The sequence below is a fragment of the Vespula pensylvanica genome, chromosome 18 (assembly GCF_014466175.1).
Source record: "Vespula pensylvanica isolate Volc-1 chromosome 18, ASM1446617v1, whole genome shotgun sequence".
Classification (NCBI taxonomy): domain Eukaryota; kingdom Metazoa; phylum Arthropoda; class Insecta; order Hymenoptera; family Vespidae; genus Vespula; species Vespula pensylvanica.
In genome coordinates this window covers 3,157,755-3,174,885 of record NC_057702.1, presented here as the reverse complement: position 1 = coordinate 3,174,885, position 17,131 = coordinate 3,157,755, and the positions used below count along the sequence as shown (strand labels likewise).

General features: G+C 26.9%; 6 protein-coding genes across 24 annotated transcripts in view; 4 read left to right on the top strand and 2 right to left on the bottom strand.

The window, feature by feature from the left end:
* LOC122635315 overlaps positions 1-2,117 on the top strand; it is a 3,133-nt gene extending 1,016 nt beyond the window's left edge. Inside the window, exons 3-7 of one of the 2 annotated variants that reach the window (XM_043825370.1) lie at positions 18-188; positions 271-491; positions 630-847; positions 1,073-1,314; positions 1,816-2,117. In XM_043825370.1, the coding sequence (XP_043681305.1) occupies positions 18-188; positions 271-491; positions 630-847; positions 1,073-1,314; positions 1,816-2,059 (1,096 nt within the window). In that variant the 3' untranslated portion in view covers positions 2,060-2,117. The remainder of the gene's footprint in view (positions 1-17; positions 189-270; positions 492-629; positions 848-1,072; positions 1,315-1,815) is intronic. The other variant, XM_043825371.1, reaches the window with a different exon arrangement.
* Positions 1-17,131, bottom strand: part of LOC122635313 (synaptic vesicular amine transporter) — a 42,919-nt gene that overhangs the window by 5,071 nt on the left and 20,717 nt on the right. The window lies entirely within an intron of this gene.
* LOC122635321 (V-type proton ATPase subunit e 2-like) lies at positions 2,405-3,697 on the top strand. Its single transcript, XM_043825394.1, has 4 exons — positions 2,405-2,617; positions 2,762-2,809; positions 2,878-2,965; positions 3,126-3,697. Exons 1-4 carry the CDS (start codon positions 2,520-2,522, stop codon positions 3,141-3,143), a joined length of 252 nt encoding a protein of 83 aa, XP_043681329.1. The 5' UTR covers positions 2,405-2,519; the 3' UTR covers positions 3,144-3,697.
* On the bottom strand, positions 2,879-5,907 carry LOC122635318. 16 transcript variants are annotated; one of them, XM_043825376.1, is made up of 5 exons: positions 5,786-5,907; positions 5,192-5,291; positions 5,018-5,098; positions 4,073-4,797; positions 2,879-3,987 (listed from the first exon to the last, which is right to left on the bottom strand). In XM_043825376.1, exons 2-5 carry the CDS (start codon positions 5,277-5,279, stop codon positions 3,961-3,963), a joined length of 921 nt encoding a protein of 306 aa, XP_043681311.1. In that variant the 5' UTR covers positions 5,280-5,291; positions 5,786-5,907; the 3' UTR covers positions 2,879-3,960. The 16 variants fall into 16 exon arrangements, with proteins under 16 accessions (XP_043681311.1, XP_043681310.1, XP_043681315.1 ...); XM_043825375.1 differs by having other exon boundaries at positions 5,757-5,891; XM_043825380.1 differs by having other exon boundaries at positions 5,018-5,080; positions 5,757-5,891.
* On the top strand, positions 6,100-8,670 carry LOC122635316 (E3 ubiquitin-protein ligase RMND5A). 2 transcript variants are annotated; one of them, XM_043825372.1, is made up of 7 exons: positions 6,100-6,262; positions 6,575-6,858; positions 7,221-7,358; positions 7,449-7,747; positions 7,822-7,930; positions 8,021-8,175; positions 8,283-8,670. In XM_043825372.1, the coding sequence occupies exons 1-7, from the start codon at positions 6,127-6,129 to the stop codon at positions 8,344-8,346; spliced, it is 1,185 nt and encodes a 394-aa protein (XP_043681307.1). In that variant the 5' UTR covers positions 6,100-6,126; the 3' UTR covers positions 8,347-8,670. The 2 variants fall into 2 exon arrangements, with proteins under 2 accessions (XP_043681307.1, XP_043681308.1); XM_043825373.1 differs by having other exon boundaries at positions 6,101-6,262; positions 7,822-7,924.
* LOC122635320 overlaps positions 9,255-17,131 on the top strand; it is a 12,843-nt gene continuing 4,966 nt past the window's right edge. Inside the window, exons 1-6 of one of the 2 annotated variants that reach the window (XM_043825392.1) lie at positions 9,255-9,627; positions 9,730-9,979; positions 10,536-10,668; positions 10,779-10,862; positions 11,025-11,215; positions 15,497-15,666. In XM_043825392.1, the coding sequence (XP_043681327.1) occupies positions 9,602-9,627; positions 9,730-9,979; positions 10,536-10,668; positions 10,779-10,862; positions 11,025-11,182 (651 nt within the window). In that variant the 5' untranslated portion in view covers positions 9,255-9,601 and the 3' untranslated portion in view covers positions 11,183-11,215; positions 15,497-15,666. Of the gene's footprint in view, positions 9,628-9,729; positions 9,980-10,535; positions 10,669-10,778; positions 10,863-11,024; positions 11,216-15,496; positions 15,667-17,131 lie in introns of those variants that run through there. The other variant, XM_043825393.1, reaches the window with a different exon arrangement.

Here is a 17,131-nt window from a genome sequence, read left to right as displayed (position 1 = left end):
TTTCTTTCTTTCTTTAGATTAAAACCAATACGTACGAACGAAACATCTTCTGGTAATCACAAGGATGATATTTTTGATGGTTTGTTGGGTAAAGTTCAAAGACACGAAACCGATGTAATACCAAAAATAGAAATATATTCTAGTCGGTTTGTGGCCACTACTTTTACACCTGCACTCTGGACTACTCCGTATGTAATATAATATTTATAAAAATATAATTTACATATACGTATATATATATAAAATATATTTTTTATATATAATATATAGACAACGACTATTCATTCAAGTGAAATATACCCACGATCAAAATTGGATGTTATATTTATTCTCATGGAAAGTATGGTATTCAATTTTGATGATGTACTTAATATTAACCATATTCAGTCATATATCTCAAATAATCTTTTGTTATTACATCGAAAGAATCAAACAAAAAGCATACTTCGCCGATCACTTTTTCTACAATCTCGCCATGTTGTGCAAACAAGGTAAATATTATAGATTATTTCTTTCTTTCTTTCTTTCTTTTTTTTTTTTTTTTCTTTTATTTTAATCTCTCGAAATCATCGTCGAGATTTTCGAAAATTTTCAGGAACACGTTATATTTATAATTATTAACATTTCAGGTTGTATCCCGAAAGAATTCGAAGGAAGATCTCGGATCATAGAATTATCGCTCGCTTTATTCTCTAATTTAATTCATATAGCATTTTCTGCTTTGATATTTACATACATGACGCATAAAGTTTATATAAAACCTTTTGAAAATCTCGAGTACTTGAAGAATCATACGAATTATAAAATCGTTACTTTAAACGGATCTATTCCTTACCTAGCGTTTATAGTAAATATAATTCTTCTGTTTCTTAAAAAAAGAAATAAATAAATAAATAAAAGAAGAAAGAAAAAATACAAAGATGTGAAATAACGTGAAACAAATTTACAGAAACAACACGAACGATTTTCTTATAATATTCTATTATAATATTAAACTTTTATATATATATATATGTATATATTATTATTATAATAATAATTATTATTAATTAATAATTAATTGAAATTTTAGAGGGGTAACCCAACTTTGAACGAACTCTTCGAAAATAAACGATTCGTTATCACACAAACGGAGAGAGAGATGTACGAAAAGGCTTGTTCCAACGAATATACCATGTTTTATGCCGAAGATGTGTACGATGCAAAAGGAGAATATATTTGTAAATTGAAACCCATAGGGCAATCATATTATGAGACATGGATTGCATCCGCCATAAGTAAAAATTTCAAATATAAAAGGACGATAGATATTGGGTAAATTTAAATACATTCACGTATACATAATTCGTAGACACTTGAAAAATAAATAAATATAATAAATATATATATTTTATTTAACATATATATTATATATAAACATAATATATAATGTGTATATATATATATATATATATATATATATATATATATAAAGACATACAGTGTCCTAACGAAAAGTGTATACCAAGATTATTATGAAATCCAGTACTTTTCTAAATGAAAAAAAAAAAAAAAAAAAAAAAAATATGGACATTGTGTGTGTGTGTGTGTATATATATATATATACATAGGGTATATTTCATTTTAAATAATATAATAAATCCGATTCTATTTGTTTTATAAATAAATATTTTAAATATAATTGGAAACAATAAAAAAAAAAAGAAAATCAAAGATATCTTTGCATCTATCGTTTTAAATGATACACTCTTTATAAATACACATGTAAATATTATATGAAAATTAATAATAATATATCGTATTATATATCTTTAGTATCATAAGATTGCACGAGATTGGTTTAATAACGAAATTGAAAAAACAATTGGGATCGAACTTTATGAAGGATACAGAATTGCAAAAACCAAGTCCGATCGAAATGAATCAAGTGTCTTTGATATTCGGTATGTTATCCGGTGCATCCATTCTATCCAGCTTTATATTCGTTATTGAAAATTTAATATACGTTTGGCAACATCAAAAGACACGATTAATTTCAAAGAATAAATTCCAACGATGATCATCTTTGAAAAGTTCAATATATTAGCTTGAGAATATATTTTGTTTTCTTTTTTGCCTGTTTCTCTCCTGTCCCTTCTGAAATGAATTTTTCGAATGATATTTTCAATAAGCTTTTTATAAAATAAAAAAAAAAAAGAGAAAGAGGAAAAAAGAATTTTCTAAATTAAATTTTGCAATCGATTTAATATCGATTTAATAAGACGTAAGAAAAAAGAAGTTTCTTCGTTTTCCATTTGAAAATCGCGGTATATCGAATCGAATCGAATCGATACAATACGATACGATACGATATTCGTTGATGTCACGTGAGACATTTTCGATGTTATATCGATTTCTATCGAGAGTTTTACTCATGTGATTACTACACACACCTGAGACCAAGTCCGCTGGTCGGAATTCGTAATTTCTTTGATCTATTTCTTATTTCTCGTTCGTTGATAATTCGAATAAATCGTAAAATGGGAGCATCTGTAGCACCAGTATTAGTATTTACCATATTATGGGGAGCAGTTGGTATCGCTTTGCCCTGTTTCGTGCCTAATGGAACAAATCGTGGGTATGCTATATATTAAATATTTTAATACGGCCCATCCCACTGTGTGTCTATCTGTCAATGAAAATTTTTTCATGATCTAAAATGTTTTAATTAATTATTTTTATTCCTCTTTGTTTTTTTTTTTTTTCTTTCTTTCCATTTTAGAATACTACAAGTTGTTCTGATATTAACATCGTTTACTTGTTGGTTGTTGTAAGTATAATTCAGAGTTACATTTAAAAGTACTTATTGTTACCGATAATCACATATCATCGTTCCAGCTGGTTGTGTTGTTACATGGCACAAATGAATCCGTTAATTGGACCAAAGTTATCGAACACGACTATACTCATGATGGCTCAAGAATGGGTTTGTAAATTTTGTCTATTATAACCCTCATTCTATTTACGATTAGTTTATGGATTTGATTATGTTATCTTTGTTAGTTATTAAGTTACTAACTTAATAATTTGTTAGTTATTAGGTTATGATTAATGTTTTAATTTAACGATGAATTATTTCGTTTTAGGGTACACCAATCGAATAATGAACAAATAAATAATCTATGTAATATGAATTTCTCTGTATATATATATACTTCATATAAATTACTTAACTGAATATATTCCGAGATACTAGGGTACACCACTGTTATATAGGCGATATGCTTCTATTTATCAATGTGAAATTGATCATATATATATATATATAATTGTAATTTTTAAGTTAAAATATTTGTACAAATATTCTTAGGCTATACATGACCTAAATAACAAGTGTCATATTCGTAATACAAATTATTTCTCTTCAGTTAATTGTAAGATATATAACGTACATTTTTGTCTTCGAATTTCCATTTACATTAGTGTTATTATTGTTGACACAAAATTCTAGTAGAAATAATTCCGTACTTCTAAAATGTAATTATTGAAATTCTATGTTTCATGCTTAAGACAAAACAAAATGGTATTACTTTTATTATGATAGCGTGTAAATATATACTGCCAAAGTTGTATTAATGTGCATTTAAAAGAATTCCATAAAAAAAATTAGATCAGTGTATAAAAATTACTTTACGAAATAGATTGAACTTCAATTTTCTTTACCATTTTGACGACTATTCGCAAAGGAATTATTGATAACTTTATTTTGCAATTATTACAAAAATGTAGTAGTTAGCAAAATGTATGTTTCATTATTAAAAAATCTATTATATACACTTTTCTTTATACACATAAATTTGATCAATCTATTAGATTATTTTTGCTAGATTCTACTATACAAATATATACATGTTATAGTAACAAGCTTAGATATACTATAAATACATTAGATCGAATTAGACTGCTTTGGTTCCATTTTGATCAAGTTGAAACGTGAATAATGAAAATCTGAGAAAGATTTATTTTTATAATAACTTAACCTTATTCACATTTAATACCCTGTGTTCACAATATGAATTAATATCATTTATACCTTTTCACAAAAAGATCCAAATTTAAATTCATTCAACGTTTCACACGTTATATTCATTATGAGAGCTGAAAAAAGTTGATTACGCTCTCTCTGTATTTCATTATTATTTTCTATTGCCTCTCTCAAACGTCGAAGCTCTTTAATCTTTTCTTTTTCTAAATTAAGATGTTCTTCTCTAAGTGTTTTCATTTGTCTTTTTCTTTGTGTCCTTAATTTTACTCTTCCACGTATAGTATTTGGTTTTGTATCACATACTATTTGCGTAGTACCATTGTAGTGTTCGGATCGATCAATTTGATCAGATAATATTTCAACGAAATCATCATCCGCTGCAAATTTTGCAGATAATGAACTGTCGCTATTAACAAGATTTTGCGATATCTTATCGCTATTTTCATTATCTTCTAAACTTGTATTTATCATAATAGGATAATCCTTCTCATAAATTTTTTGTAAATAGTCGTAATATTCCCACGTAACTCTTTCCTTCCCCATAAACGATTTTCTAATATTATCACGGATTTTGATGTACGTCCTTTTTAAGTTCCTAAATTTTTTATCTAAATTTTCAGCAGACACGTAATAATTTTTTTTCTCGAATTCTAGAGCAATTTCTTTCCAAAGAGTTTTCTTTTTTATTCTAGGATCTATGAATTTTTCTTTCCTAGCATCATAGGCTTCAATTAGCAACAATGTTTTACTCCTTGTCCAAACGAACGAGGCCTCTGAAAGCAAACATTCACTACTATTAAGATATCTTACAATATTTTAGTTGAAGCTCTTACCCATTGGAAACAAATATTCCAATTGTAAAAAACACTATATTGTTAAAGAAATCCTTCGATACGATTAATAATAATTAATTTAGATAATAGTTCATAGAAATAATAAATATAGTTTCTCTAATTATTTCTTTTACAATTGGACAAGTGCGCATGTACCAACCTGCTGTTGTATTTATATTTTGTACTTGATATTCCAAATTAGTACCATTTAATTTAATATACTCTGCAACAAAAACAGGATCTGGAAATTAAAGATGTCCATTTGTAAATTTTGATAAATCTAAAAAAAAAAAAAAAAATTATTTATATGTATTTCGAATTATTGATAAATTACCACTTTTCAATCTTGTATGTACTTCCTTAGTATCTTTGATAGTGTAAATATAATTTCCTAAGTTATATCGACATTCGATTTCATCCATGATATATATTGCCTAAAATTAAAACATAGACCTACGTGACAATTACTTTATAAAACGTATGTGTTGTTAAAATAATACAATTTTTAATTAATGCTTTAATATATGTGTTTTATATAATTTTACTATAATACGTTTCTACAATTTTCATGAAATTTACAAATATATCTTTAATAACATATTGTCGAAAAAAGTATACTTAGTAATACGAATGAATAATATTATTATACAAGGAAATAATCTAATCGAAATAATCTACATTGTTCTTCGTATCATAGATAAAATTATACTTTATCTAACGTTTATTAACATATTAACAATATTAAATACTTTATTCGAGTTCCTTATAAAATAATATTATTTGACATATGTTTATTAAAATATTTAATATTTTTCAGATAAGAATTTTGGTTAGAAAAACATATTGTCGAAAAGAAATTTTACCGAACATCGTCGATTTTAATATACACTGATACGCACGTAAGCTTTATATCATCTATCTCTCTTACTGTTTCAATATAACCACTCCGATCGTTCCCTAGGATGTTTCTTGCTGCTCACGCTCAGTGATCAAGGAAATTGTTACAAATGGCGACTAATTCAGTGAGCCAGCCAGTATAGTGAAGCTCGAAGAAAGCAATTGAGTTTAATCAGTGTTGCCAACGTTTACACAACGAATTAACTTCCGTAGTACCAATATCAAATAGGTTTGTTTTCTCAGCCAATCGCTTTGTAATGTTTTTAATTTCGAAATTCACTAGCAGAGTGCGCCTCGATCAACGTGAATTTCTATTGGAGATCTGGTGTATCGCCTTTAATAATGATATGAGTATATTGAAGACAAACAACAATGGAGGCTTGTAATGCTGTTGAGCGCGAAGTTGACAAAGTTCTATTAAAATTTGGTGCGATTAACGAACATGCAGATAATGTTTTACGAGATTTAATAAATCATATCGAGTCGTTAAAAAAGGAATTAGAAGAAGGTAAGAATTACGTGATATATTAAGATATATGATGTCCTTGACTCGACTCTATACAATTTCGTTTTGTTGTTGTGATTCAGCACAAATTAATGCAGAATTTTGTGAAATTATGACGAAATTATGTTAAAACTGATCACTCGAGAGTAACGATGTAAAGTTTGTGAAGGTTTTGTTACAATGCCAATTGATTTTTCATATTTATAACCTCTTGAAAATGATTTTTTGATTGAGTCTTTCATTAGTATTGATAATTTCTTTTTATGTACATTTTAATGTGTTTAAATATAAGAAATAATCTATTGTTTTTCTTAGCACCATCTGATCATGAACTGACACCGGGTCAAGTGCAGGTATTAAAACAAGCAATGACAAAGGTTCGTGATACTGTACAACGTTTGGCAACCGATCACCGAGACTTACACAGTACGGTATCTAAAGTGGGCAAAGCTATTGACAGAAACTTTATTGCTGATTTTGCAAGTACAAGTCGAGAAGATGTATTTTCTGGTCCAGAAAAGTCTCACCTTCTTAATCAAGTTATCTGTCAACACTTCTATCGTCAAGGAATGCTGGATATTGCAGATGAATTGGCAACAGTAAATTTATAACCAATAATTGAGGAGGCATCTCATTATTCATAATTTTATATATCATTTAGCATATTTGTATTTTAATAGATTACAAATAGTTTTTTATTTTGATATCAAAATACTTGTCACGTATACTCACATTTGCATACGTACATATATATATACACTCACACATATCTTTATATCTTATAGTTAAATAATAGCTATCTGATTAATTAATTATAAAACTTTTTTGACGAGATAGGAAATAGATTACGTATAGAGAAATTTTTTACCGCGGTATTTATGTACAATCATCTGCTCATTTTCATATTGTAAAATACGTAGTAATAATTTTCAAGAAAACGATATAGTTAGAAATATTTTAGGAAGCAGGAATTAAAACCGACGAAGGCAGGAAAGAACCGTTCACAGAATTAAATTATATACTTGATTGCTTGAAGCAAAGAAATTTAGAACCTGCACTTGAGTGGGCTAAGAAACACAGGGAAGCTCTTTTGGCACAAGTAAATTTATATTAAGATGATATAGTCTTCGATTTCTAATCTATATGAAATTAATTAGATTTGTTCTAAAGGAGATATTGATCGTTGCAGAATTCATCTCTTGAATTTAAGTTACATAGATTACATTTCATAAGGCTTGTACAACAAGGACCTACTAAACAAACAGAGGCAATAATGTATGCACGTCAGAATCTTACACAGTTTGTTGGACGTCATGAGAAAGAAGTACAAGCTCTAATGGGAACGTTACTTTATTTACCGAATGGAATACAATCATCTCCGTATAGCCATTTATTAGATCCTACATTATGGCTTGACATTCATGATGTTTTTACTAAAGAAGCATGTACATTATTAGGCCTAAGCGTTGACAGTCCACTCTCGGTTTGGTAAGTTGGATAGAACATAGAATTGATATAATTTTTGACGAGTAGCAATGATAAGAAAGATATTTATTTTACAGTATCAATGCTGGATGTACAGCACTTCCTGCTCTTCTCAATATTAAACAGGTTATGCAACAAAGACAAGTTACTGGTATATGGAGTGGAAAAGATGAACTTCCGGTAAATGTAATTTACAACCTTTATTGATAATAGTTAAGAATAATTAATTATTTCATATCTTTCTTTCTTTTTTTCTTTTTTTTTTTTTATAAATAGATCGAAATAGATTTGGGTAAACAAAGTCGTTATCATTCGGTTTTCGCATGTCCAATCCTTCGACAACAAAGTACAGAAAACAATCCACCAATGAAATTAGTTTGCGGTCACGTAATATCAAGGGATGCATTAAATAAGCTCACCAATGCAAACAAGTATGTTGTTCGAATATAACGCAGATAAAGTGCATCAATGCTTAAATTTCTATAAAAAAAAAAAAAAAAAAAAAGATAAAAAGAAAACCATATCAATTTGTTTCTAGACTGAAATGCCCATACTGTCCTGTGGAACAAAATCCAGAAGATGCTAGACTTATATATTTCTAGATTACTGTGATATTATAAATATAGAGACAAATGTATTGTTAAATTATATATATATATAGTTTCGCAATATTTTTTTTTTTTCTGATATTTAGATTCGAGGAATAGGACAAGGTATCACATTGAGAGAAAAGTAGCGTAATTCTGTATTATTTCATTTTAATTTAATGGAATTCGTGCTTTTTGTAAGACGAATGAGACAATTCAATTTTCATTTATGGAGTAAAAAAAGATGTAAGCGAATGTAATCTAACTCTTTACTATTTAATTATTTCTCTTATAAAAAGACTGATATTGAAGCAATAGCGTATAATAATATTAACATGATTTTGCTTTTTCAGTTATCCTTTTAACATTGTTGCTCTCTCATTCATGTTTAACAAATGCAATTAGAAAAATGACTAAATTAACTATATATTCATTTAGTTACTTGTCCTGATTATGCTAATTACTTTATTAATCATTGGCATTTATAACAAATCTTTTTTACTAATGTTTTACTTTTTTTTCAATTATAAAAATTAACAAATTGTCATACTCGCATGTACGTATATATATATATATTGGTTGACTTTAATAGTTTATAAACGTTTAGTTGAAATCAACAGTATAAAGTATATCGTATCGTTTTATATTCTAATATTCGCTTCGTACGTATATTGTGATAGTAATGTTTTTTTTTCTTTTGAATGATAAAAATATAATACCGATAATAATACTTTTGTAAGTACAACTAAATCATGTAAGCATTAGAATATAGATTGTTCTCTAATTTCACTTATCAATTGTATAATATATATATATATACTATATATATATATATAGTATATTATATATATTATATATAAAACATATATATATGTTTTTTTTCTTGTATTTATAAGAATGTGGGTTATATATGCGTTATGAAAAATATTACGTATTATATCGTTATTATTTATCTATCGTTTAAAAATAGATTTATAATTAGAAAATTTGTATACAAATTTAGACTAAATCCGCATATATGCATAAGTGACATATGGTTAAATCGATATTTAATATTTAACAATATTCTAATAAATTATTAGATATAAATATATTATTATTAAATTTTCTTCTTCTTGTTCTTCTTCTTCTTCTTCTTCTTAATATCGTAGTGAACAGAAATTTATCGACCAAACGATTTTAACCTTCGTAGTTACGAAATTAGGGGTTAGTTTCATCGGTGAGTGTTTTATTTTCTGACACGTTTTATTAACGACAACTTTAAAACGACATGGAATCAAAGAATAAAGGCTCTAGGTAATATTAATAACGATTATACAATTATTATAAATATACATATATATATATATATTTCTTTTTTATTCGAAAATCATTAACAACAAAGTAGAACTATTACAGTTTAAAAAACAAGATAACCTATACACCGTCGTTCAAAACCACAAGCAAAAAGGGAAGTTATTTGAAATTACTTGGCAAATCAAAATTTGACGATATCGATAAATTAACACCGAAAGATTTGGAAGATTCTTTGAAAAGAGCGAAAGAAAATCCGATAGAACCTTTCGCTTTTTTAAATAAAATTTCGGTAGAAGGTACGATCGAGGAAAACATATTAAACAAAGCGAAGAACGAATCAACGGAGATAGACGTAAGCTATTAAAAAAGAAAAATAAGTTCTTCACAATTTCGTTATGTCCGCGCAAGTAACATTTCTCCAATTTAAATTTCGCGCGTTATTTGACGTACGACGAGTTCGATTAAAAAATTTCATAAATCGTTCAAACGATTTAAGAATTTAATTCGTCGTTTCGGTTTTTATCGTTCGATCGATATTTAAACTATCTTGTAACAAATTTTTATAAGAAAAACGAATCGAAAGAGATTTCATTAATTTTCGAATTTAAATTACGCGCTCTTAACTGGTACAATCAGTTCGACATGAAATTGTTCAAATCGTTCGAACGATTCCGGAGTACGTTGTCCGTTAACTTTTCTTTCTTTCTTTCTTTTTTTTTTTTCTGTTCTATCTCTTTTTTTCTAATATTCGTATTATTTCGTTATCGTAAAAATGTGATCGAATAAAATCGATATTTCATACGCGATAGATTTGCATTTAATTCAATCGGGTAATTAAATCGTTCTCGTAATTAAATTGTAATTCTTGATATTTATTTTTATCTCGAATCTGATTTGAATTTTTACAGATTAAGTTGGCTAACCTGATGAAACGTATAGAATTGAATAAAACTTTGTTGGAAAGAACGAATCAACGTGTGAAAGATATCGATTCTCTCGTTAAACGAAGCGAATTGATTTTACCGAAAAATCAGATTTACGGTATATTTAATATCAAGTATATTCAAGAATATTTTCTATTAGACATAGTTTATTGTGAAAGATATAATCTTTCTTTTTCTTTTTTTTTTTTTAACACTGAACAATTACAGACGAGAATATCTATATGAAAATAAAGTCGATCGCTAAAAAGGAATCTACGAAAATTGAACCTTCGATCGAATATCCAGAAATTGGTAAGGAAAAAAAAAAAAAAAAAAAAAAAAAGAGAGAGAGAAAAGTCGATCATTAAATTATCATCATGAGTAATTCATTCATTAATTCTTTACGATTTGATTTTCGTTTCGATTAATCGTTTCTTTTTTTTTTTTTTTCTTTTACGATTATTATCTCTTCAGAAAAATTTCGTCGTACCATGGACGCTACCAAGGACATACTGAATTACGTAAAGAAAATATCTAAAGGTGAAATGACCTTGAACGATTTACCTACGGAACTTTTGAATCGTGTAAAATCGTCCAACGAAAATATCGAGAACATCAAGATCGACCAGTAATAAATTTACGACAATGAAATAAACTCATTTGAGGTATGTACGTACTTATATATACATACATACATACATATATATATATATATATGTATGTATGTATTTTTTATTAAGCACCTCCTTTTCGGTAACTTTATTAATTAATAATAAATATTCGAGAAGATCATTTGAGAGAGAGAGAAAACTATATATATATAATATTAATAATATATATATATATATATATATATATATATATTAAAAAAAAGAGAGAGAGAGAGAATAAAAATAAGATGAATCATTTAATTTCTTTTTATTACATATATTTATTCGTTAAATTACATATTATCATATACACATAGATAATATATATGCCATATACATAAATTAGAACAAACAATTATATTATATTATATTATATCATATCATATTATATCATATCATATTATATTATATTATATTATATTATATTATATATTAACTCTTCTAACGTTATATTTGAAGCTATATATTAATTTTGTCTATTTCATTAGACGTTAATGTCGGTTTCTTCTCTCTTTATCTCTGAAATTAGTGATCTGGTTAATATCACTTTAAAAAGGATCTTCAAATCTCTCTCTGTTATAACAAGATACTCTACTCGCATTGGCAGAATTGTTAAACCTTTTCCAAACCTTCTCAACCACCCACCCACCCCTATTCCCCCTCCCCATCTTTCATAAACTCTTTTCTTAAAACCCTCCATGAAAATATCAATTATCTTATTTATGAACCGTCTTAATCCGATTAACGAATTTCTTTGGCGATTTTCAGATTCGATGTATAATATTCATTGTCTTTCTTTAAACGCTTTTAACATATATTCCTTTATTTATCGATGCAATCGAGTTTCCTCTATTGTTTAGAGAAAAAGATTTAAAAGAAAAGAAGAAAAAAATAAAGAAAATAAAAAAGAAAAAAGAAAACAAGAGAAATAGTAAAGTTTTCTATACAAGCGTTTAATAGTTTCGAATTTTTTTTTCTCTTTTTATTTTTTTTTTTTTTGTTTCTCCGTTCGTTTTTTCCTTTCTTTTTTTCTCGTAATTTTTCTTCTTCTTCTTCTTCTTCTTTTTCTTCTTTATTGTATTTATTTTTTCTTTTTTGTTTTTTAACCTTTTTTTTTTTAATTCTTTACAATTTTTGTAATTATTATTATTACTATTATTATTATTATTATTATTATTATTATTATTATTGTTATTGTTATTGTTATTGTTATCATTATTATCATTATTATTATTAATAAACAATTACACAGGCGTATAAAGTCGGACCCATACACCAGCTGGTTAAATATCTCTACGATACAACGATACAATGATTTTTTATTAAGCACCCCCTTTTCGGTACCTTTATTAATTAATAATAAATATTCGAGAAAGTCAAGTGAGAGAGAGAAAACTATATATGTAATATAATATATAGGGATATCGAGAAATATCGAAAATCGAATATCACTTTTTATGATTCGACACGATACCTACGCCATTTTTATTACTTCTTTTCTTTTTTTTCTTTTATAATTTTTTTTTTTTTTTTTTGTTGTCAACCACGAAATATCATACACGGTTCCCGTGCAAGCATCAATCGCAAGATAAAGAAACGACAAAATAACGCAAAAATCGTCTAATGAAAAACAACACGTAGTACATATAGACCTATCTCCTTCATTTTGTATAACGCAAGTTTAGAAAGCAGTTTCAACTCATTTTGTATTTTTTTCTTTCTTTCTTTCTTTCTTTTTTGTCTTTTTTATTTTATTTCATTTTTATTTTATTTTTATTTTTTTAATTTTTTTTTTATTTTTTTATTATTTCGTTCTCTCATTTTTTTGTTTTTTGTTCATTGCTTATTGTCTGTTCACAATAGCAGCCAACGACGAGTAACTCGCTAATTATTTTCTTCAAAAACTTCGTTTTCGTATCATTTTTTTTTTGTCCTTATAAATCTGGGATACTTCCAACGTAACATTCGATTGATCTTTGCTTCGTTTATTTATATCTCGCCGAGAGGCAACGTGAAGATGCAAAAGCAAAAAGTTTTCATCTCCTTCTTCTTCTTCTTCTTTTTTTCTTTCTCTTCTATTTTTTTCTTCTTCTTAGTTAATAATATGATACGATTTAATTACTTAATGTATATATTTAAATAAATACTTCTACATATCTATATCTATTTTTCTATATATATATATATTTTCTTTTTTTAAATTATATATAGAAATTTATATATAGATATATACATTACTTATTTCGTAGAATTATAATTATAATTATTTGTTTTTAGCTTTAATTAATTTTTAAATCATAATAAGCGGTATCATTAAAAATATATGATAACGAAGAATTGATTTCACGATAAAATAACACGTTCAATTGTTAATTATATAATTGTTAATTATTGTTAATCGTGATTCCAATCAAATTAATAACGATAATCGTATCATATGAATATAGTGTAGCAATGGCGAACCCGTGATCCATAAATCATTAAAATGGAAACTTTAAAAAGTTTATTTATAGTTTTGCATATCATTGAGGAAAGAAAAAAAAAAAAAGAAAAAAAAATTGGTATTTCAAATCTTTGCAATAACACGAAAAAAATATTAACATTATTTATAATAGATAGATATAATAGAATATTGTTATTTATCTATATTTCATTTTTAATAGAATTTCAAAATTTTTGTTAGAAAATTTGATCGTCTATTTATTTAAAATTGTTTAAACAATCCTGAAATAGAAAGATTATCACAAAAGTCACAACAGTTGATTTCGATTAGATTTTAGATAAAATTTCTTTCTCTTTCCTTTATTTCTTTTTTTTTTTTTCTTTTTTTTTTAAGAATTATATAAATTCTTTATACTTTTAAGTTTAAGTCATCCGTAAATTTCCAAAAAGTTTAATCGAAGTTTTGTTAATTATTGAAAAAATTGATTTTTAATTACATCAATTTTGCACCAGTTTCAAACAAAATTAGATCGATTAACTTTAATTTTGTTTTTCATTGCTTTTTTCTTTCTTTTCTCTTCTTTTTTTTTTTTTTTTTTACTACGAAGATAGATTACCTACGAGAAAAAGTTAAATATAGAAGTTTTGTTGCGACATTTTTTAAATTACTCGACTCGAAATACTTTGCAAAAAAATTAATTCGCGAATATATATTTATTACAAAATTATTTATTTAATTCTAAGCTGGTCAATCGTCAATAAAAAAAAAAGAAAAAAAAAAAAAGAAAGAAAATAGGTTCACCATTGTTAACATCGACGTTAATGACAACGTCGTAATTTTTTGTGATTATTTTAGTCATCTTTTTTCTTTTTCTTTTTCTTTTCTTTTCTTTTCTTTATTTTTTCTTCGATGTTAGTGTAAAATTTGGTGCATCCTCATAGTTCGTACCACATCAGCTTCATGTTTCTCTCGACGGGCTTTATTTTTTCCATTCATTCATTCATTCGTATATCTGTTTCTTTTTTTTTTTCTTTTTTCTTTTTTTTTTCTTTAATCGCATTTTGATTGCATCGGCAATTCGAATAATAAGAATCCCGGCTACTTAATGCCGATTCTGAGATTTATCAATTATTAAAACACATTAAACACATACATACACACGATTACTTCTCTTCCTCCCCTTAGAAACAATTTCTCTTTCTCATTCTTCTTTAATTTCTTCTTATTTCGCTTTTCTTTTCTTATTTTTTCTTTTCTAATCTTGATCTTTTTTACCTTTTCTTCTTTCTTTTCATTCCTTTTTAAATTTCTTCACACAGATACACATTTTTATCCGTCGATTTTGATCTTTCTTAATCATCGCAAAAATTTTATTATAAATATTGCGAATAAAAATGAAGAAAGAAAGAGAAAGAGAGAAAGAGAGAGAGAGAGAGAGAGAGAGAGAGAGAGAGAGAGAGAGAGAGAGAGAGAGAGACAGAGAGAGAGAAAGAGAAACTGAATGAATTAATAAATGAATAATTATTTAGAAATTATTTAGAATGAAGAAATAAATAATTATTTAGAAATATTATACAGAGGAATATTTTTATTCTACGAAGCTACAAAAAAAAAAAAAAAACAAATGGCAACTATCGATATTTTTATTTGTTTATTTATTCTCTCTCTCTCTCTCTCTCTCTCTCTCTCTCTCTCTCTCTCTCTCTCTCTCTCTCTCTCTTTCTCTCTCTCTCTCTCTCTTTCTTCAATGATTTTTATACTTCTGTAATACTCTATGTTTTCCTCTCTGTCTCTCTCTCTCTCTCTCTCTATTTCTATTTATTTCTTTCTCTGTCTTTTCTTTCTAACGATAGCTCGTGCGAAAAATCTTTCGAATGTCTTCTAAGGGATCGAAAAGAAGCTAAGAGAACATCCGACATGAAGGTATCTCAGCGGCGGCAATATTTTCATGATAAATCGTCCATTAAAATACATCTATTATATGTATCGTAAATATATGAAAATGGATTATCAATGAAATACACAGTGGTATGTATATAAGTATATATGCATATACGTATATATGTACGTATATATGTATGTATGTACGTATCTATGTATTTATGTACGTATATTTATACAATCTAGGATAAAACGCATCCGCCATTCTTCCCCTTTCCCACTCTTTCACCCCTTCCAATATTTCTTTTTATTTTTTTATTTTTTTATTTATTTATTTTTTTTATTTTTTTTTTTGTTCACTTTCCCTTTATCTCCTATTATCTATCAATCACGTTTTAATCCTCAATTAATATAATCCCATCTCGTATTTCGATCCGTACATAATTCAACAAACTTTCTTTCCAAAATCTCGAATACTGAAAATCGCCAAATGATTTCGTACGTTCTTATTAATCCATATCGATTGTTCTTGAACGTATTATACAAATTTTTTCTCCACGTTCATTCATTCTCTCGTACATCAATACTCGCAAATTTAAAACTCGCTTTTTTTCCTTTCTCTCTCTCCCTTTTTCTTTCTTGTCATAGATCAATTCATAATTCGTAATCGGGTGAGGGGGAGGTGGAATAATCGTCGATTTGTTCGATCGATAATCAATCGTTCTTCTTTGTTTCGTCAGTTCTTTATAATTTCGATTCGTTCGTTCTTTATAATTTTTATCGAACAACGGCGAGAGATATTAAACGTAGACGTTCGCGAAATTTATTTGCGAATTGAATTGACTCGCGTTTCGTACCGGGAGTAGGTGCACAGCGATCAAGCCGCGACCACGTGGATTTCCGAATCCGCAACGGAAGATTGTAGGCAAACTCAGAAATCATTTCTTTTATTATCCATCATTTATATCTCCCTGTCTCTCTCTCTCTCTCTCTCTCTCTTTTTCTGTTTCTCTGTTACTCTCGATGTAACAAATTTATGTAAATAATATTTCTCGATTTTCAAGATTTTCTGACACTTTTTGTTCCCCTGCAATATTTCTTTTCTATCTTCTTCTTCTTTTTCGTTTTCTTTGTTTCTCTTCTCTTTTCTTTTCTTTCGTTTGGATTTTTTTTTCATTTTGTTCTTTTCCTTTATTACTATTATTATTTTCTCGAGAAACAAAATCTTTACACGTTCATCATTACACGAGAGACGATCTGATCGAGCGATCCTTTCATTCTTTCGAATCTTTTTTTTTTCTTTTTTTTCCTTGTTTTTTTTTTTTTTTTTTTTTTTTTTTGAATATGTTTTTTGTCCGTGGGTCTCTCGATTATAATCTACGACGAAAAGAACGATACATTGACGCGTGCAAGATAAATGTATATATATATATATATCTTTTTTTTTTTAACTCGTTAAATTTTTAATCGATAAGCTTCCCTTATGATTTATCGTGTTTCTATAGACGCATATGTGCGTATTAATATATATATATGTATCTCTCAGTATTTTCATTAGGGATGACAGATTGTAATATCGTAAATTATTTCTAATCAGTTTAATCAAT

Excerpts from the sequence above, each read along its gene's own strand:
- LOC122635321 (XM_043825394.1), top strand. The coding sequence starts at position 2,520 with ATGGGAGCATCTGTAGCACCAGTATTAGTATTTACCATATTATGGGGA. Across the intron at positions 2,618-2,761 it reads CCTAATGGAACAAATCGTGG|AATACTACAAGTTGTTCTGA; the intron begins GTATGCTATATA and ends TTTCCATTTTAG. Across the intron at positions 2,810-2,877 it reads TCGTTTACTTGTTGGTTGTT|CTGGTTGTGTTGTTACATGG; the intron begins GTAAGTATAATT and ends TCATCGTTCCAG.
- LOC122635318 (XM_043825376.1), bottom strand. The coding sequence starts at position 5,279 with ATGGATGAAATCGAATGTCGATATAACTTAGGAAATTATATTTACACT. Across the intron at positions 5,099-5,191 it reads ACATACAAGATTGAAAAGTG|ATCCTGTTTTTGTTGCAGAG; the intron begins GTAATTTATCAA and ends TTTAATTTCCAG. Across the intron at positions 3,988-4,072 it reads TTGGATCTTTTTGTGAAAAG|ATTTTCATTATTCACGTTTC; the intron begins GTATAAATGATA and ends AATCTTTCTCAG.
- LOC122635316 (XM_043825372.1), top strand. The coding sequence starts at position 6,127 with ATGGAGGCTTGTAATGCTGTTGAGCGCGAAGTTGACAAAGTTCTATTA. Across the intron at positions 6,263-6,574 it reads AAAAAAGGAATTAGAAGAAG|CACCATCTGATCATGAACTG; the intron begins GTAAGAATTACG and ends TGTTTTTCTTAG. Across the intron at positions 6,859-7,220 it reads TTGCAGATGAATTGGCAACA|GAAGCAGGAATTAAAACCGA; the intron begins GTAAATTTATAA and ends GAAATATTTTAG.